This window comes from Abramis brama (assembly GCF_963993115.1).
Source record: "Abramis brama genome assembly, chromosome: 25".
Classification (NCBI taxonomy): Eukaryota; Metazoa; Chordata; class Actinopteri; order Cypriniformes; family Leuciscidae; genus Abramis; species Abramis brama.
In genome coordinates this window covers 17,473,440-17,495,023 of record NC_139987.1, presented here as the reverse complement: position 1 = coordinate 17,495,023, position 21,584 = coordinate 17,473,440, and the positions used below count along the sequence as shown (strand labels likewise).

Sequence of the window (21,584 nt, the reverse complement as noted above, 5' to 3'; positions counted from 1 at the left end):
CATTTCACATCAGATACGCTTCCATTGATTACCCATCCGTCGTTCCGCTAAGAAATGATTTGAGCGCTTGTGTGTCGGCTTCTTTTTTATACTCCATGCAAATGTATCACTTTGTAATACCAGCTGCATCTTTCTTCTTATTGCATCATAAAATATCTTCATATTAGTTTCAGGGCTGTTTTTCTCTGAATCTCATGTACCGTATCCCCTGTGTGTTTGTGTGCGGGTTGCAGGTGCTGGGCCTCTCTCAGGGGAGCGTGAGCGACATGCTCTCTCGGCCGAAGCACTGGAGCAAGCTCACGCAGAAAGGAAGAGAGCCGTTTATACGCATGCAGTTATGGCTGAACGGCGAGCTGGGCCAGGCACTGATGCCAATGCCCGGACAGACACAAGGTAACATCCAGACACTGTTTACAATCACACACTCATGTGCACAGAGGAACTCTTTCTACAAAGCATCATAGGTGAAAATACAATCAAACGCTCTGTGGCAAAATTTCCGGGTTCTTGAGGCACCGCAAAAAAGAGCTGTTTCAATTTGGAGATTCATTCAGATTTACCTGAAAATAACCAAAAAGTTGTCAAACTTTGTCCTGATTTATGATAGTTCATAGATTAAAAGTAAAGTAAAGTAAAGTAATAAATTAGTAACATATTATCAAATAAAATAATAAAATAAAATCCTTTTGATTGCATTTTTGTCTTTAATTTTTATTATTTTTTTATTTTATCTGATAAATGTCAAATATGATTTATTGTGGTAAAATGTGTCAAGCAGTGAAATTGACACATTGATGCATCCTTCATGCATTTATTTTATGTGCCAAATTTCTCATGCTTCAGAAGTGTTGCATCGCAAGTGTTGCATACGTGCGAGAATGTGTTACACATCTGGAAATTTCACATTCTGAAAATAGTTAAAACTGATTTTGTCCTCATTTTGTGAAGTGGTGATATCACTTAGATAATAATTTAACACGCAGTATTTCATGCTCTGCAGATCAGTAGTAGCAGAGAACCCGGAAGTTCTTGCGTGACCTCAGTGTAGTTTCATCTATACAAAGAAACATGCATAGTGGCTCAAGACGGATGTGAAAGCTTCTCGTTCTGATGTGGCTTTGGTTTCTTGGTTTCACTACTCACATCCTGAGCAGTCATCAAAGCCACCATTCATTCGGCTTTCTTATCATTTGGCATGGGCGTTTGAGAATGCAAAACTCTCCCTCCTATCTCTTTTTCGCCAATCACATCCTCTACTCTCTAAAATTAGATTACTAAAATACAGTATCTAGCTCAGAAAGTATCGCAGGAAGAAAAGCAAGCTGCCTGGTCTCTCATGTTGAGATTGCCAATTTTTGACACTAAAAAACACCTTTTTTTTCTTGATGTATATCTTGTTTGATTTTAGAAGTTTCATTTTGACTTAAATGGATGGCTTATAATACAGGGCACTCTGAGAAGCAGTTAAAAAAAAAAGAAGAAGAAAAACATTATTTCCTGAAAATGCTAATGGCTGCATTCCTATAATGGTTTGACTAATACTGGTTTTAGCCTGGCTTGAATAAATAACCGAGGGCAAACCAAATCTCGGTGTATTTCTTCAATAGTTTAGCCAGCTGTACCTCATTCGGCCCTACGGTGGGAGAATTTAAATAACTCATGACTAAATGGATTCAGGATCATACTGTTGACCCACTTTTAGTGTGCAATGCTAGGATAACAGCATTCTGTTGATCGATTTCAGATGATTATCAAAGCGCTACGTAATCATTAGCACTTATGATTAGGGGCTTGTTCAAATCCTAAACCCTTAGCATCACACTTTGGTGCGTTATTCTTCCCGCATTGTTTGTGCTACAGACCTGAATGATAACTGAAACTGACTTTGCTAAGCTATCATACTTATGGATGTGAAAATCTTGTTATTTTGCAGTTCAAGGCCTTTTTAAAAGCCGTCATGCCGTTTATTAGTAGTCATCAATTTTTATATTTCCGTTGACCTGAATTTCAAGGAAAGGCATTGGGGGGTTGGGTTAAATCGCTGCAGCGTGGATGGGGAGGGGGTCTGTCTCATAGGGGCCATCCAGAAAAGGCCCCCTGGGCTCTCTCAAGAGCCTCCTTGAGCTGTTGTAATCAATTAGCCCATCAGTGCTGGAATATATGATAATTACCCACCTCTCCTCCTCTGTGACTGGCTGCCGAACGCACCATCATGCTCCAGTGGCTGATTAATATGCAAATAATCAGCCGATGGAATGATAAATTGGAGTCAAGCTGTGCGTGTGAGTGCGAGGCCGATTATGATGAATAGCACTTGCTCGCTGTCCTACTTAAAGAAGCTTTTCTCTGTCATTTTTACCACAAATTAAGCCGAGTAATATATACATTTTAGCAATGAGTTCAGCAAGAGGTGGGGAAAAAAAGGAATAGGAAATGATCAACTTTGAACTGAGGCTGTTAACTTAAACAGAATTGTAAATGTCAGACAAAAACACAAGGTTATTGTAATTTTGAAATATTCCCTTATTTTTTAAGTCTTTACATTTCATTACATTACGTTACATTGGAAATATAAGAAATCTTGTATGCTAATCAAGGCTGCATTTATTTGATAAAAAATACGGTAAAAGCAGTAATATTATGAAATATTAAAATAACTTTTTATTTTAATATATTTTAAAGTGTAATTTATTATTGTGATAGAAAAGCTGATGTATTAAATGATTTATTAAACATTAACATTATAAATGCCTTTACTGTTGAATAAAAATATAAATTTCTTTAAAAAATAAAATAAAATCTTACTCTGGCAAAAAAAAATTATTATATATGTATACACTTATGTTTTGGTATTGCTTTGTTTTGGTTTTTAGTTTCAGTATAGTTTTAGTTTTCAACCCCTTTAACAATATATTATTTATTGTGATGATGTGGTTTTCACATTTACCTGCCTGGAAACATCACGTACAGGAAGTGAACCATGATTGTTGTTTTATATTTATCAAACACTCCCTTCCTCTCGTATAGGGTGAAAGAATACATCAATATAAAAGCATTTCTTTTTAAACAGTTAATTATTTCACTTTTTATTTCATTGTCTTTATTTTTTATTAACCCTAGTAACCTTGGCATAAGGATATATGTTTACACATACATTCATCCGGTGACGTGCCAGTGTGGATAGTTGGGGAAAAAGTGTGTTTAAATGAACTGGCCAGGCTTGACCGATTTGCCAGATAATCTGAACAGCAGGCACCATAATGGCCCGAGCTTTAGAGGGTCTGTAATGGGTTTCTTTCTTCCAGCTGCCCTGTTCTGTGCCTCACAGCTTTCAGCACGGAGCACTTAGCACTGAGCTAATGCACCTCAGCGGAAAAAAACAAAAAAAACTGCAAATGGTGGCAGGACACAGGAAAGAGCCTGAATGTGGATTTAAAACGGGACGTTTTTGATGACTCGGATTGATTTAGGTCAAGTGATTGATACAGTATATGCTGGTTTATAGAAAGAGATGAGTCGGTTATTGCTTAAAAATAGAGGACTACTTCACCCGGAAATGAAACACTGTCATAATTACTCACCCTTATGTCGTTCCAAACCAGCATGACTTTCTTTTATCCACTGTAACTCCACAGAAAACCACTATGTTCTTCACAAATGTTTCTTTTGTTTTGTGCTTACTTTGCCAAAGAAGGAAAGTCATACAGGTTTGTAATGACACTGTGGTGAGGAAATAATCATTTTCATTTTTTGGCTGAACTATTCTTTTCAGATAAGCCATGTGGGAAAATTAAAAAAAGCAAGCTACACACTAAAGGTTAAAAAAAAGACTAAAAGACTATGTAGATGTGGTTGCAACACCACGCACGGTTCTTCCTGTTCGCTTTCTGTTGTCCTCTAGCAAGTGTCCTGTATATTGCCTGTCCTTACTGACCCTCATTAGGACGACACACTCAACCGGGCTAAAACAAGCTCTCCTCCAGGGTGTGTGTGTGTATGTGTATGCATAGGTGTGTGTGTGTGTGAGTGAGTTGAAGAGCACTACATGACCCCTCATCAGTCTCTCCAGATCCGCTCCTCTGAATGTCAGTCTGTCCTTGCGATCGTCCAATCAGAACCCATATAAGATTAGACCGCGCTGTAGTTTGAGGTGAGAGCGCGTCGATCGGATGTTTTCGGGCCCGTTCGGGTTTAAACCTGTTGTGCGCCAATGAGACTCAATCTCATCATGCATCAAAATTAGGGCCGGACAGATGTAGGCTTTCACGTTTGTGCCGCTTATTCCAGCTTTAGTGTGTGTGTGCTCATCCACATGTGTAGCTGCATTAACCAGCTGTGTGTCCAGATGCGGTCGCCCCTCCCGTCCTCTTTATCACACGCATACGCACTGGTTACTTGCAGCATGTCACAGGAACATCCTGTCATTCCTGCTCGTGTCCCAAAAACACCTCCTACCTCCCTCGTTCCCCTCCCACACAGAGACACACACACACACATGCAGACCATGCCGCCAGTCAAACTGTCACCAGGCTGTGCGTGGTCTTGCTGCAGATCTGATATGACTGCCTGCTCCCCGCCTTGAGCGCCCTGCTCTCTGCTTGCCGTGTCCCCCAGCTCGGCAGGCAGCTAATCCAAACTGACGCTCCCTCCCGATGCTCTCTTCACCACCAGCACTGCACTGCACTGCCACAGCAAACCAATCAGAGAGTCGAGCTGAAAGGGCTAGAGGAAGATGGGAAATGAAAGGGAAGAGCATTAGAGATCATGTTAGGTGCTTGATGTCTACGTATTAAAGGAACAATTCACTCGAAATGAAAATGCGGTCATTATTTACTCGCTCTTAAACACATACGTATGTCTTTCTATTTTCTGTTCAACAAAATAAAGGGAAGCGTATGTTTGTTGATGAAATCAGAATTTAAGCTCTCATGTTTCTAGATGTTCACAGTACTTTAAATATCCGTCCGATTACACAATTTGTTATATATATATATAAAATATATTCATTATTATTCATTCTAATTAATTGTTAATATTAGTTATTAAAACATAACCCTTTTTATTTAAAAATATACATTATAAAAAAAATAAAGATGCGTAAGTTTGGTTCAAAAATATGTTTTTGAAAGACTTTTATTTTCACCAAGACTGCGTTTATTTGATCAAAAATTAGACAGCTGATTTGGTGCTCAAGAAACATATCTTTATTGATATAAATTATAAGTTGTGCTGCTTAATATTTGTATGGAATACTTGATAAAAAAAAAAAATCAAGATTCTTTGAATATAATGTTAAAAGGAAGTGCATTTATTTGCAGTAGAAACTACACTGTCACTTTTGATCAATTTAATGTGTCCTTGCTAAATATAAATTATTAATTTGTTTAAAAAATCTTACTGATCCCAAGCATTTGAACTATAGTGTATTTTCGGCCTTGGAGATTCTTCAATAAAATATATTTTTTCTGTTTCATTAAAGTTTCATTGTTGGAAGAGCTAACTCGGTACGAACATATTAATTCTCAGAACACCAAACACGTTTAACTCCCTTCCTCCTTAATTTATTTGTCTCATTATGCTTCAAGAGAAGCTGTGACTTGGCATGACATGATGCATCTGTCACTGTCCATCACTTCCTGTTGCTGAGCAGGAGGACCTTGTTTAGGGTTACGGTTTCATTGGCTACTCACTCCATATTTAGACAGATCTTCATTCAGGCCTTCTGTCGATGAATAATGCCCGGCCAACGGACGGGGTCACGTGTTGCGTTGGCGCAACGTCTTAATTCGGTTCCTCTCGTTTCCATAGAGATTACTCCGAAGACCTCAGCCAGCTGCAGTCCTGCCCCAGAATCCCCTCTGAGTTCGGCTGAGGAGTCGGTAAAAAGCCAGCAGGAGGAGCAGATGTGCCGAGCGTCCATCCAGGAGCCCAGCGAAACTTCAGAGTCCCAGCCTGGCACGCCTCTACCGTTACCTCTGCCGGGACACGGGGGTCTTAGCATACAAGAGATGGTGGCAATGTCACCCGAGCTGGACACCTACGCCATCACTAAGAAAGTAAAAGAAGTTCTCACAGATAACAACCTTGGTGAGTGTGTTCAATAAACCCAATGGTGGCCAGTGTACCCCAGTGAACAAAATTTGGACTATCTCTAATCTACTCATAATTTATAGTAGTTAAACTACAGACATTCTACGTTCTGAAAAAGTAATCCTACACTATAGGAATCGTGGTTGACTAGTTGAGAATTCTAGAGTTATTCCTAGTATTTTTTTTTGTAAATTTTATTATATCATTTTTTAAATATAGAAATGATCAAATATAAAAAAATATATATATATACTAGAACTTTTTAATAACGTTAATGTAAAAATATTATTTTAAAATGTTTATATAAATTAACATTAAAAAACATTAAATTAACATCACAAACATTATAAGTATACGTAACAACATACAAGACAATACTAAAACAAATCAACAACAATCATTGCATTTCAAATTTTAACAGCATTGGACACAAAAGGTAACTGAAAAACTTTCTTCATTGCATGTGGTCTCCCTGATGGCAACAGGTGAAACTCACCATGAAGAGGGTGAGACACATCCCCTATTATCACTAAAGCCTTTTGCTTGATTTTACATTTTATGTGTATAGATCATTCAGATGTTTCTGTGTCTTGCCAAATATCTTACTGGCTTCATTTACAATCTTGGACAGCATGACCCTGTTTTTAACACTCAGATTACCATACCACGAGGTCATGTTAAAAGTTAAAATACTTCAACAACATTTGCATAGACCATTTCAAGTTATTTAACCTCCTGATGAAATACAACCTTTGTTGTAAAACTAAATTGAGCATCTATGGGTAGGCGGATTCACAACAGCTTTGGCACCTATGCTCTGTTGTTATGCATCATCATCATCATCATCATCATCATCATCAGTGTTCCGCGTTCTCATTGCTGGAATTAGGGAGATTTCATGCGCAAGGGAAAGTGGTCCGCAAATTGTTTGTCCAAGTGGAAAAGTTTGACGTTTTTTAGATATCGATCACCGAAAAACACACTGTATTTGAAACAAAACTAACTAGACCAAATCAAATGGAAAAAATTCAAATGGTTGTTAATTTGCATTATTTCAACTTATTTTTTCAAGAATACTGATTATTTTTATTTCTTATACTTTTTTATTTAGTTAATATATTTTACTTAAATTTTATTATAATAGGCTTGTGTTTTATTTAAAATACTTATATTTATATTTAATATATTATACTTTTTTAAAATGTATTTATATTTTTTTAAAGTAATACTTCATAAATAGTATGTTACGTATCGTAACGTACAGTTAAGCTATAATTGGTGGTTTTCGATTACTAATAAGGTAGAAAAATTGCCACACATAAGTCGTGTTTTTTATTTGTCGTCCATGATTTAGATTTGTCAGAAGCATTCAGCATACATTTAATAGATACAGTACATCATGTTTTTGTCCTAGAGAGACGATACATGTAATAATGGCTCTCCACATGAGAGGACAGGTGGAGGACAGGTTGGCCCTGCTTTAGCACTTAATGGCCGTCCACTCCGACTGTCCCTGCCATAATTAATGAGAGGTCGAACGAGAATGCCACACTGGACACAGCTACTTTCTCCTTCACCGTTTGTTTTAACTCGCATCAACCGTTGTCCTTACGTTCAAAAGAGAATTGACCAAAAACACCAGTACTTTCTCTTTGTGAACTCTGTGTTTACACTTTCTTCTTTTATAGTCATGTGATCACACACACACAATATAACAAAGGAAAGTACGGATATATCGCGCAGACGACACCTCAGCGTGATACTGTGACAGTCTCTTTCATCTCGCAGATTCTCATTTCCCGACGCGATGTTTGTCTCGGGAGCAACAAAGATTTGTTGTGCTCTGTAGTGGTATTGACCTGTATAAAGTGCAAAATGTAAAGACAGCTGTGTTGATATGAGTCTGCGCGGAGAGAGAGAAGTAATCTTCTGGGATCTCAGGCTTTTGTTTTACTCTGGGGAACATTTCCTTTTTGAACATAGACGGATCGCAGTTATTGTCGAGAGGATTCAGGTGCCTTTTATTTAGGTTAAAAAAAAAATTATTTTGAAAGCTTAAGCGGCCGTTGAAAACAGCTTGAAAGCACCTTGAAAACAGTTTGAAAGTGCCTTGTCTTAAAGGTGGAGGTTAAAAGCGAAATCAGCAGGGTTTGTTTGATCAAACTTTGATGCCATTTTACAATAAAAGCATGTTCTTAAATACATTTTTAATAGTAATATTGGCCCAGAATAAATGATATTACAGTGGCCTCAAAACACATTTAGACACTTAAGAAAGTTAAACTGTATATCCATTTTATACCAAAATGTCAAACCAAGTGGCATTTTCCCCATGAGAAAAATAGCTCAAAATACATTAAGTAAAACATTACACAAAAATAGGTTTGTTAATGCCAAAACAATAAATTGTAAAATGTTATTTGGACGCTTTCAGGTTGTCCAGCATGAGTGGAACATGTTGACATGAAGGTTTCTTGACGGATACGATTGTCTGTGTTTACAGGCCAGCGTCTGTTTGGAGAGAGCATTCTGGGTTTGACGCAGGGCTCTGTGTCTGATCTGCTGGCCCGGCCCAAGCCCTGGCATAAGCTCAGCCTGAAGGGGCGAGAGCCGTTTGTGCGCATGCAGCTATGGCTGAGCGACCCGCGCAACGTGGAGAAACTCATGGACATGAAACGGATGGAAAAGAAAGGTAACCTCTCCTCTAAAGGCGTCTGCCGCAGTCTGGCCACACACCAACAAAGACCCGTTTGCAATTGTCTGTGTTGTTTCAGAATGTTTTTATTTCACTGTTTATTAAAGTGCTTCAGTTTGTTCAGTGTCGGTTTAGTTGGCAGGACGGTTGAAAGACTTCTGTCTGGTGTGGGATTTTATTAATCTTTTCTTGTTTTATTGCTTGACGTTGGAGCTGTGGTGCAGCAGATTGCTTGATCCATTGTGCTCACTTGGGTTGAGTTCGGCTTGTGCTCGTTTTTTTTCACTAACAAAGTGCTGGTGCCCAATCTGGTCCTGTACCAGATGAAGAGAAGGAGGCTCAGGGACAGAAAAACTGCCTTCAGGGTGCAGGATAATGTCCTTTTTCATTTTTAAAAGAACTGCTCAATCTGGCTACATTGATGCAAAAACAAAACTTATAATTAACAGAACTATCTGACTTTTTGTTATTCCTCAAAATTACTTAAGCCACTTTAAAATCTCAAATATTTTTTTTATTAAAAATGTGATATGTAAAATGATTGGTGTATTATTTTCAAGTTGCTTCTGGCTGTTACAGCAGCTTATAGTAGATTAAAGACGCTGAATTATGCTACCATTCAAAAAGTACAATTTAAGTCTCTTATTTGATCAAAAATACAGTAAAAACAGTAATATTATGAAATATTACTACAATCTAAAATAACTGTTTTCTATTTTTAAATATATATATGTATGTGTATATATATATATATGTATATATGTGTATATATATATATATATATGTGTATATATATATATATATGTATATATATATATATATGTGTATATATATATATATGTATATATATATATATATATATATATATATATATATATATATATATATATATATATATATATATATATATATAATTATTCCTGTGATGGCAAAGCTGATTTTTCAGCATCATTACTCCAGTCTTCAGTGTCACATGATCCTTCATAAATCATTCTAACATGCTTATTTGGTGCTCAAGAAACACTTCATATTATTATTAATTTAATTTCACATTATTATTAATAGTATTCTTTAATGAATAGAAAGTTGAAAAGAACAGCATTTATTCTACATTTTGTAACACTATACGTTTTTTTTTTTGTCACTCTTGATCGATTTAATGAATTCTTGCTTTTGATTTGAATGTTAGTGTAAAAGAGTTTGTTACATTTGTAACAATATAACAAATGTTACATGTTCAAAGCTACGAGTAATACTAATAAATGAAGACTTGTTCTTACATCTTTCCAATAACAGAAAAAAAAAGCCCAGCATCTGTGTATTTTTCTGCACAACCATTATAGAACGCCAGCCCCTTTTGTCATGTGTCCATATTTACATTCAGCACCTGCTAATTATCGGCAAGCGTGCGTTTGTGTTTATCCGGTATTGATTCCAACAGGCGCAGGAGTTGCAGGAAACAATCTTTAAGCTGCCTCTCGTCAGCGCGCCTCACTTTAATGTGAAGAGATGCGCGAGATGCCGGAGATGAGCCGGTCAGGCAGAGGGAGGCCTGATGGGCTGTTTGATTGCTCTTTTTTTCCCTCTTTAATAGCCCAGATGTGTCCTCTGGCTGCCGAATAGGCCGCACATGCTCTGTGAGGCCGCTCGTCGCTCCGCTGTCTGGATTGATGAGGGTGGGAGATGTCAGTTCCATGATCGACTGTGACAGGCTGACGGCTCTGTGGGGCTGGCTTACTTAAAGTCCACTGCACCCAGCGCCGGGCCCGCACGCCTGCGAGCATGCAGCAGGCCAAGTGAACATTCCTGGAGTCATTAGGCCTGTTTAACACTCCTCTCGGGCTAAAAGTGACATTACTGGTGCTCCCTGGGTGACGATGACGATGATGGTTCTGTTATGAGTCAGGCTTTTGCGGTTCGTGTGCGCGGGGCGGGCGAAACTCGGGGGGACCTCCTCGTTAGAGTGAAACTGGCTCCACCATTTACCCCTAAGCCCACTGTGCGCATGCCAGGGACAGAAAGCAACAGCTTTGCTGTCGTGTTCTTTCTATCTGTTTTTGTGTCTCTCTCCACCTCGCTGTTTTTTGCTCTAGCTTTACAGAAAAGAGTATGAGTTTGACCTCGGCGCTGGCTAGAGGCACAAAGCAAATTAGCCTTGCTTGGCCCTTGTTCTGAGAGTTTTAGCTACCAGCGGAATCTTTTACCATTGCTGTTGCCAAAGGCTCCTCTTCAACAGACACTGAAACGCAGCGGAAATGACAAATTTCACACACAGCTGTGTAGTGAGCTGTACTGCACTTTTTTAATCAGAGCAGGGATATTGATGTGCTTGATGTCTGTTCGTTTAAAAAAATGAAAGACGTACTGGTTAAACAGTGTTATTGTTTCTGTAAATTGTTCTTAGTAAGCTGTAAATTGTTTGAAGGAGAAGGAGTGATTGGTGTTTTGAGAACATTTGCTTAGCCTATCATGAACAGCTTTCTCCTGGCCTAGTTGGGCCAGTATTTCAGATTTGTACTTGCTCGGCCAACATTTTTACTGGCAATAAAATCTGTAATATTGTGAAATACTATGTAAGGGGTTGTATTCGCTATAACAACCGCCTCACTCTACATTATCCCGCTTATTACATGGCTACCCACCAAATAAATCAATAATTTGACACAAAATATTGATTTAAAAAGGAGTTTATTGATTTAAAAACGATTGTATTGCTTCCGCTAAAGAAAATAGTCTGTTCCGTCTCTACGGTTAGAATTCTGCGTCCATAGCAACGCTCTGTTTTTCATGGCAACGGTGTGTTATACTTCGCTGCGCATTCTACATTGGAATTCAACCAAGCCATGTAATAATACAATTTAAAATATATACAAAGTTCTGTCATGAAACTCTAGATGGCGCAGGCTGATGGGTCCTTAATTTAACCTGCTTGCAATCACATCATTATCTATAGGGCACAGCTGATTGGTTCCTGCTCTATCAGCAGCCAATGAGCTCGCTGCTCAACCTTCAAATACTTGGTTGGCATTTGCCTTAGAAGCATCATTACTCTGGTCTTTAGTGTCACATGATCCTTTAGAAATTATTCTAATATGCTGATTTGGTGCTCATGAAATATTTCTTATTATTATCAGTGTTGAAAACGGTTGTGCTGCTTAATATTTTGTGGAAACCGTGATACATTTTTCAAGATTCTTTTATAAATAGAAAGTTCAAAACAAACAGCATTTATTTGAAATAGGAAATTAAATGTGTCATTATAAATGTATTTACTGTCACTTTTGATCAAATTAATATAACGTATAAAAACTTTTTTTAAATAAAAAATACAATAGCTGGAGATTTTGCACTTACAATTTAACTTTGCAACATCTAGAAACAATTACGTTGAATAGACATGATGCAAAACATTGCTGATTTATCATTTTCAACCTTGGGGAAGTTTTTATGTATTTATTTATAGTTATTATTTTTGCAATGCTGGTGGGATAATGGTGGAATCAAATATCTGAGCCAAATTCACAAAGACCTTGATGCAATAATAATATTTGTAATCAGAGACTGCCCCCTACTGACTACAGAGAAATACAGCATTCAAGCACTGTATTAACTATAATTGAATCTGCAGCATCTAACACACTGTAACCACCATAGACACTGAGGGGGACACATTGCCCCCCCCCCCCCCTTTTTCTTTTTTTAAGTATTGACAAATCAATATGAGGCAATCTTGAATATTTCCTGTTCAACAAAGTCATGTGATATGCATTTGTTTATGTATATTCTCTGATTGAATTTACAGCTGTTTTCCATATGTGTTTTCCAGCCTACATGAAGAGGCGCCACAGCTCCATTGGTGAGAGTCATTCGCTGGACAGTGGTCTGTCAGGAAGTGACCTCATTCAGTGCGCCAGCCCCCAACACCTCTCCCAGCAGCAGCAGCAGCAGCAGCAGCCCCAGCAGCCCCATCTGAAGAAACCCCGTGTGGTTCTGGCTCCAGAAGAGAAGGAAGCTCTGAAGAGAGCCTACCAGCAGAAGCCTTACCCCTCCCCTAAAACCATCGAGGAGTTAGCGAGCCAGCTCAACCTCAAAACCAGCACAGTCATCAACTGGTTCCACAACTACAGGTATGGTGGCACTTAAGGCTGGTTCACACCAAAAATGATTACTGAAATAACTAGGGCTGCTCAATTATGGCGAAAATCATAATCACGATAATTTTGCTTAATATTGAAATCACGATTATTTAAAACGATTATAGCTGGGTGATGTGATCAAAGTCTTATTTCATGATATGAGTCATTTTAAATGTTAGTGAAATTTCACAATTATCAATACTTCAGGAAAAACTAATACTTGGTCAATTAATGTAAGTAAAAGTCCTCAAAACAGTTACAGAAGACAAGTAAACAGTCAGCAATACAATAAGAACAAAGCCCGTCTCGGAGCGTGCGCACAGGAGGCTGCCTAGAAAACAGTATCTGTCTCACGGCTTAATACTCTTTTAATAACACGTTTAATATCAAGCACGTCCTGCAATTTAGCAGCAATAGACTGCATTTTACAACACTCACTTATTTGGTTGATTTGGATGTCAAGTTTGGGCTTTTAGGGAGGAATGAAAGTGCACCGCTGTGAAGGAACGGAAGGTGAGAATAATGGAATGCGGCAGCTGCACAATAATCGTTTCACGTCGGTTATCTTGTTTTCATATTCGAAAATCAATTTCGATTAATCGCACAGCCCTAATATAAGCATCCACACAAATTGACAGTAATGTTCTGCTTTAAATGCTAGAGCTTGGGTGGATTCTGATTGGCTGTCAATGTTTTTATCGTTGATCAGCTGTAAAAAATCATTCTGAAAATGATTCCAATTATATCGTTCTTCTGTGTCGTTATACTTGTAGTGTGGACTTCCCTATTCTCATAGAATTAGAACGATTATTAAAACATTATTCACGAGTTCACACTTACATCAGATTAAACAGAGTAAAGATTATGCGTATTTGGCGTGCTGTCCGGGGGGAGGGCTCCGAGCTCAGAATTTTTTGCCCGAACCCAGAGTAATGGAGGTAAGTCTGCTGTATATATACCTTTTAATTTGTTGATTAACTGAATTTGCTTCACTCGTGTTTAATTAGCTTTGATTATCTGAATGCGCTCCACAGGTGTTTAATTAGGTTTAATTATCTGAACGTGCTCCTCCCGAACTTTGTTAATAAAACATCATTAGTTACCACTTGCCTGTATTCCCGTTCTCATGAGTCTTGTTCTTGTTTTCGCAGGTCCCGTATTCGGCGAGAGCTCTTTATAGAAGAGATCCAGGCAGCGGCTGGCGAAGGCGGGTCCCCCTCGGCGCGGGCCGGGAAGTCCGGGGGCGAGGGAGACAACAGCTGCGACGGCACCGAGTCCGACAGCACAGCGGAGGGCCGACCGAGCGGCTCAGAGGAGCGCAAGCGCATCCTGGAGAGCCCCGGCCTCAGCCACAGAGACGAAGAGGGCGAGGGCGAGTTCCCCAGCGCTTCGGGCACCAGCAGGCCACGGGGAGGTATCATAGACAGCCTGTTCGGCATTCCCGAATCCGTATCTGTTCCCACTGCCGCTCCAACCCCCTGCCGAAACCCAAAGGACAGCAGTCTGCGCAAGAAGAAAGCAGCCAACCTCAACAACATCATCCATAGGCTGGAGAAAGCGGCGAACCGCGACGAGCCTCACGAATGGGAGTTCTGAGCCACCGCCGTGTTGTCGTTTTATTCTCACTTTGTCCCTCACTGAGCTAACCTGGCCAAGCCTGGTGCACACACACCACCGGTTAACCCAAGGGTTTTCAAATCGCTGTTTAGAAGTGGGCTATCAGAGACGAGAACAAGAAAAGGAAATGAGTTTTTAGTCCGTTTATTTTGTGAAGCACTTAACAGCCCTGCTGGCCACAGGGCTGTAACACCATTGGGTTATGGTGAAGACACAAAACTTAAAAGCACAGGAGAGGGAGCGTTCCCCACTAAATATTCTCAAGACTGGCGACAGTCACAAAAAAAACAAAAAACAAGTACACACTATGATATCACAGTGTCTCTATTTCTAATAGAGATGTTCTCACCAACATGCTGAATAACTGTTACAATAATTTATCAGTTCTCAAGACTCTTGGGAGTTTCCTCTTTTGTATCATGTATGCTTCGGCCATCAGCAGAGACTAGTTCGAAACCGGTTTCAAACCAAAAGTCAAGCATTTAAAAGCAAGTGTTGGCTGAAGGAACACGGGTGCACCGTCCCACCTGCCTCTCCCTCCCTACCCCAGAGGAGGCCATCCAATGGCTATGCAACTCTAGTACGCAATGGATTCCAGCGTAATGGAATCCGCATTATTTTCACAGTTCGGAAGCTTCTCCGATGCGAGAAGAAAATCCTTTTTATAGCAATTAAGTTGCCACCGAGAGATTGCACAGTCAGTTGACTCTAAACAGCACTCCTTTTGATTTTACACGCCAACGGCCTAAAAGAGAAGAAAAAAAAATCATGCGAACGAAAAATAATCGTCGTAAATAAGAATCCACGTATCATGCAAAAATTCATACCGTTGTTGTAAGGTCGACGCAAATGGGAGATGGGAGAAATTTCGTAACTTGATAGCTAAGTGTCAATTTTTATCGTTATTTAGGTCTCTTGTAAGGGTAGCGCTCGTTTATTTTTTTTCCATAGCTTTAATCGCCTCCGCGACGTGCGTTTTGAAGCTCGCAGAGGTCTTGTTTAATAATAAACGTCCTTTTAGGCCAAAACAAAGACAGATAGTGAAGAAAAAAAGGATTTGTACAGTACTTTGAGTAAATATTCCTGACAAGATATTTTTTAAAGAGAATGAACAAGCCTGATTTTTATCCTCTTATAAAAGAACCATACATCAGAGACCTCTAACCAAGTTGGGCGGTTTGGGCCCATAGAATTACAATTCTAATCCAATATCTATGGTGTTATAAATTCTAATTCTATGGTGTGGCCGTGGGCCACTGCACTGTATGGGCTGGTCCTCAGCACCAGGGTACCGGACGCTGAGTATGCGGGCTCTCGTGCAAACTCGAAACTTCAGGTTTTTCACCAGCTTCTCCATTCGCTGTTCACACGAGCTTTTCAGAGTATGTTCACGGCATGCATCTGTCCTCCAAGACAACTGGAAAAACACCTTGCAAAATGGACTTTTTCATACTGTATATGACGGAGGACTCGGGACACATCTTCATCCACATTTCTTGTTTAACACATAAAAAAGAGGAAAATATGTAGATTGTGAATGAAAAGCTCTTTTAACGTTAGGAACCTGAGGTGAATCGCTACACATGCGCGTCAGAGGACGCGGCGAGGACTTGTTGCACCTCTGTAGAAACGTTCTTTCTCTCCTGAAACACCTTTCAAAACCTGCTCACTTTTCACCTCCGGCCCTTGTGTCATTGTATGCAGTTGATTTTGTGAACGAAAGCACAGAACGGTGGTGCCACGCGCTCGTCTGTGTGCGAACCTTGAGTGCGAGGTTGTTTGTGTGTGTGAGTGTGTGTGATTGTTGACAAGAGCGATCTATATTTGTATATTACTACTACTACTCGCCACAGGCTGTGGAAGCAAACACCTCCTCACGTCCCTAAGCTATTTAGCAGTCCTGCAGCATATCACATAGTACATTTAAGTTCTTTTTATTTACACGCATAAACTAATGGTAGATTTTTTTTTTTTTGTTTGTTGGTGTGGTTTGCTTATTTATAGATGCTGTCTTTTACATATTGATGTCTTATATTGTTATACGTGTTCTTTTTTTTGTAATGGAAGGGACTATAAAAGGTCAGGTTACATATTTTTAGACTAATAGACTGCCGGCAGTATTGGATTACATTTAAATGATGTACTTTTGATACATGTCTATTGATTAATTCTGAAGATTATCATTTTTTCATTTTTTTTTCATATATTTTACTCTGTTAGTGAGCTGGATGAACAGTTGCTACGTTGACAAAGGAAGCAGAATTATATGTATTGCATTAATGATTTTAATTAGTACGCATTTTAGATGTTTTAACAATTTTAAAAAATGACAATTCAAGATGAATTGCATTTGGCTGTATTCACTCTACAAAGGCAAACCGATTGATGCTCTTGAATTATGTTTTCAGGTAATTAATTAACCTGCGAACGTTCTGAGATTACGTTTGTTATCGCAATCAAGCTTAGTTGCTACATTGAGCCAGTGAACAACTGGTAGTTAACGTCACTGAAAATAGCTGTTGCTTTGAGCTGCACCTTGAGGAATTGGTCTTTTAGGGTTTTTTTGTTTTTTGTTTTTTAAAGTAGGAATGAAATTCACTTGATGTCGTTCGGTTGCGTAAAAATTTACGCCGATTAATCTTGGAGAACAATGTCGGCTTAAAACTACCTTTGGCCTTTTTTATATGTGCCAATGAATGATTCAAAATCAAATTAGTCTCTTTAAGACCTAACGAAAGCACAGAGAGATACTTCATGAACCAATGTTTTATCAGAATATACGAATACGTCGAAGCCCGTGACTGTTTATCAAACGTTCTCTCCACATCTAACATTGGAGTGCCTTCACTGAAAACTGTTCGCTATTAGAATCGCGTCGTCTTCATTCCAAGTAAGTGATTGGAAATATCGTGTGTCAGATACCACGTTTTAGCAATTTTCGCCAGCAAGTTCAATAATAAGGTCTCATCTAGTCTCAGGTCATAATATTCTGTACTTTTAGGGTGTCTGTATTGTTTTATCTGAGAGAAAACAGCTGTCCCAGGATTCAGGCTTGGTTATGAAAAAAAACCAAAGTTTTTACAATGGCAATTTCAATCGGTTAACTCCACATTTTTTGTCCCAAATGTCGTTTTAATCATTTCTAGGCATTCATTAGATGTTTTATTTTATTTTGTTATTGTGTTGTATTGTAACGGTAAGTTTCCCCCCGCGCTGGAGGAAGTTCACAGATGGATTTGGCATGTGGAAACTCTTAAATGATTTGTAAAATAGACTGTAGTGTGGACCAAATTGTCAAAACAGACAAATCAACTTGTAAAGACTCTTTTCCGATCATAAACATGTGATTTCAATTGAAGAAGAAAAAAAAAACACACATTTAAGGAGCACATTCAGATCTGGTCTATATTAAGGACGCTTTTATATGTCTGCCACGTTCTCACTGACTGAACCGTAACCGTACTGTTGATATCATGGCATGAAACACTTAGAATAACACTTAGAAACAACGAGTTTCCAGACGATTCTCAATGCAAGATGTCCAGCACTTTTTCTCTGCTTTTTGCTAATATTTTTCTATGGAAAGTATTGCAGATGACTAAACACATCAACATACGACTGCACAGACAGCACATTTATATGATTTCTTTAAAAAAAAAAGACAAAAAAAGAAAAAAGAAAAACAAAGCAACAAAAAAAAGAAAAAAAAGATCATCATTATTGATATTACATTGGTAGTCACGAGTAGCATTAATGTAGATATTCGTCCGTAGCTTAGTTCGCTAGTGGTGTCATAATTGTTACCTCGTTTATTCCCTCACACTTACATCACTTCCTGAGACAGTATGTTCTTTCTTCACCTGAGACAGTATGTTCTGAACAGCCACAATTTGTTTCATTGTATCCCAGATGGAGATTTTCTCTCTCTTTGTTTTTAAAGTTGTTTAATTGTGTTACATGTGAGGCGAGCACGACGATTATACACCTGTCTCAGCGAGAGCAACAATTTAACGTAGTTATCATGATTCATTTCGACCAACAATCTATGGAAATGGGATGTCTTGATCACGACATTCAGATCTCTCTCTTTCTCTCTCTCTGTTGTTGCTCTGTATGCTGTAATATGGGTAATATGAAGCCTTGTAATGAAATATGACAGGCAGCTCCCAACACAAGCTGGTATCCTATAGATTCTCCTTAGGTCTCTCAAAGCTCAGGTAGAACCTCGGTTTAGCACAGTCCTTTTGTCCATTAGTTTGTTGGTGACACTTTCCCTCTTACACCTGCTAACGACAGTTGTATGGTTTATTTTTCTATGTGTCATGGTTTTGAACCACAAGATGGAGCTGAATCCTCCATTTTACCTGAATAAAGACTCTTCCACTTTGTTCTCTTGATATGTATTTAGTTCGGTTGGTTTTTCCTTTGTGTATCATCATGTAGTCTTGTATTCTGTTCCCAGCGCTGTTCTAATCCAAAATGAAAAAAGCAATATCACTGTTTGAAATTCATTATATTATTATTATTATTCCTCATAACCACCATAGGTGTATTAACTGAAGTAAATATCTTTTGTACAAACACATTATCACTGTACTCTGCATTTATTTGAGTATTTCTGATGTCAGAAATTTGAACCCATGTTCAAGCAGCCCAAGTCAAGCATAATTTACATGTCTAAATGTTTTATGACTACAACAGTTATATATATGCACATGTGTATCTATTATGGGGATGTGTCTTTAAGCACCCAAATGAAACTACAACACAAAAGTCTCAAAAATAAAACATTTACTGCTAGAAACACCACACTTCCATACAATCAATGACCGAAGACAAAGTTGCTGAAATATTTTGAATAATTTATTTTTTCTTATCTACATCCACAGAATACATATTTAATACATGTTTAAATAACCAGAAGGTACACTTAAATTGCATTGTTGTAATTTCAGCAAATCTCCATTTCCAGGTTCATCCCAATGTGAGATTGAACCAACATTTTGTATTAGCAGTCGACATCCTTATAGCCAATCACAACTCCAGAACTTTTCCATCATTCTTCCAAGTGATTTAGTTACACTTTAATTGTCAGGTCACAGACGTTTATTTGAACACAATACTTGACAGTTATTATAAAATTTTAATTGGTGGCTTAGGTGAAGTGAAGCCAGACAAATAATATTAATAAACTGGTAAGTTTTTACCAAGGGCTTTTGTGCAAAATAAAGCCATAAGTGTTTAACAGATGAGGTAGAGCACACAATTATAGCTACAATGGCACAAATGATAATATATCATTATCATATCATGTGGATATTTAATGGATATCTTGCCAAAGTATTAACTTTGAGGGGGTTGTTGCAACTGTCTAAAGTGTCTGTTAAAAAAAAAAAAAAAGTAAATGTAAAATATCAGAACCATATATTTGTGTGTTGGCTGTTAAAATTTGAGAGATATGCTTCAAGTATCCCTGTATCTTAATCACTTGCCAGACTTTAGGCTAAATATGATTGCCATTGCCATAGCCAGCATTAACCCCACAGTGATCTCCTTAAACCTGCCCAGTTTCAGATCCTCATAGTTCTCCTCCTTCTTCCTGAGTATCTCTTCTCTGCGCTGCCGGAGCTGCTTCTCTCTCTGAAGTTGTTCTCCATAGTGTGATCTGATGAAGGTATCAAAGTCGAAGATGTTTTGCTGGGCGGCTCCAACAGAGGGGGAGTGTCGGGCTCTGGTCTGCTGTCCTGATGCTGTACTCTCTCTACCAGTGGGTTTACTGGACCCCAGCAGGTCTGCTTGACTCAGGATCCCTCGATTATATTTCCTCCTCAGAGCTTTATTACCCAGGACGTGGTAAGCCTCACTGATCTGAGAGAACATGAACGTGGCCTCCTCGCTCCCTGCATTCTTGTCCGGGTGATATATAAAGGACTGTTTATAGTAAGCAGTCTTGATTTGAGCATGCGTGGCTGTTGGAGACACTCCCAAAATGTCATAATAACCAGACTTTGATTTGTATAGTGGCTCAGCTCGACTGCCGTTATTTTGCGATCCACTGTAAGCTCTGGTGAAAGACACAAACTGAGTCTTTTTATGAAGTTTTCCGTGTGTTCCCCAACTTGAGCTCTTCCAGGACACTGGAGATGCATTAGACTTAAATACACGACAGATATTCCATTTACTAATATTTCCAGAGCAGAAGTTCAACGGTACTTTCAAGCTGTGTGTATCTCCACCAGCGCCCGTGAAGCGGGTAAAGAGTCTGTTTACATTCTCTTCTGCAGTCTCCAGAACAGCCGGGCTGGTTTCACACAGTCCTTTAACAGCGCGGACACTCTCATTTCGAGTCTCACAGAGCTGTAGTGACTTTGTTAAAGCTGCAACATAAGCTGCCTGTGAGACGGGTTTATAGTCTTTATCCAAAAGCGGGAGATTTTGCGGTTTTAAACGCTTGTAAGCTTCTCTCCCGAACCGGTGTCTGACCTCCGCCATTGCGCAGAGATCACCTAAATCAACCGACCGTCAGCAGTTTCCGTGAGCAGCAAAGTGACCAATTAGATTTGCCCTTCTTTTCAGGTTGAGTGAAATTTGGCCAATGCCGTGCGAGGAGAATATTTCCACGAAAGAGATTGGTGGAGCGTTCAGGCTGTTGTTACATCATAATTGTTGACTGTAGGATTTGGGTCATTCCTACAATTCAATTTTTAAAATGAAACACAGTTTTTGTTATTCATTTATTTATATTCATTCATAAATTATTTATTTATTCATTAAATAGTATAGGTCAAAGTATCAACATAAAGTGGACAGTAACTCAGTGGACAAACTATCAGTATTATTACTTCAAGTTAATCACTAAAATGTGTTTTTAGATAATGTAACCATAGACATTTAATTGTAACGTTATGAAAAAAGTGTTATTTCAGCTGCTCTGTGGGCAGGAGAGAATGACCGTTGACCAGTAAATCAAAATTATTTAAAAGGGTAAAATTTAAAGGGCCCTAATAAAATTCTATTCCGTAGAAATTTAGCAATGTTATTAAATG

At 38.7% G+C, this 21,584-nt stretch overlaps 2 protein-coding genes across 10 annotated transcripts in view; one reads left to right on the top strand and one right to left on the bottom strand.

Moving 5' to 3' along the window:
- Positions 1 to 18,935, top strand: part of cux1a (cut-like homeobox 1a) — a 117,678-nt gene extending 98,743 nt beyond the window's left edge. For 5 of the 9 annotated variants that reach the window (XM_084104273.1, XM_084104269.1, XM_084104270.1 and 2 more), the window contains 6 exons: positions 234 to 393; positions 5,809 to 6,087; positions 6,576 to 6,596; positions 8,594 to 8,782; positions 12,612 to 12,912; positions 14,073 to 18,935. In XM_084104273.1, the coding sequence (XP_083960399.1) occupies positions 234 to 393; positions 5,809 to 6,087; positions 6,576 to 6,596; positions 8,594 to 8,782; positions 12,612 to 12,912; positions 14,073 to 14,517 (1,395 nt within the window). In that variant the 3' untranslated portion in view covers positions 14,518 to 18,935. The remainder of the gene's footprint in view (positions 1 to 233; positions 394 to 5,808; positions 6,088 to 6,575; positions 6,597 to 8,593; positions 8,783 to 12,611; positions 12,913 to 14,072) is intronic. The other 4 variants (XM_084104271.1, XM_084104272.1, XM_084104268.1 and 1 more) reach the window with 2 other exon arrangements.
- dnajc30a (DnaJ (Hsp40) homolog, subfamily C, member 30a) lies at positions 18,195 to 21,205 on the bottom strand. Its single transcript, XM_084104276.1, has one exon. The coding sequence runs from the start codon at positions 21,028 to 21,030 to the stop codon at positions 20,023 to 20,025; it is 1,008 nt and encodes a 335-aa protein (XP_083960402.1). The 5' UTR covers positions 21,031 to 21,205; the 3' UTR covers positions 18,195 to 20,022.
- Positions 21,206 to 21,584: the final 379 nt, after the last annotated feature.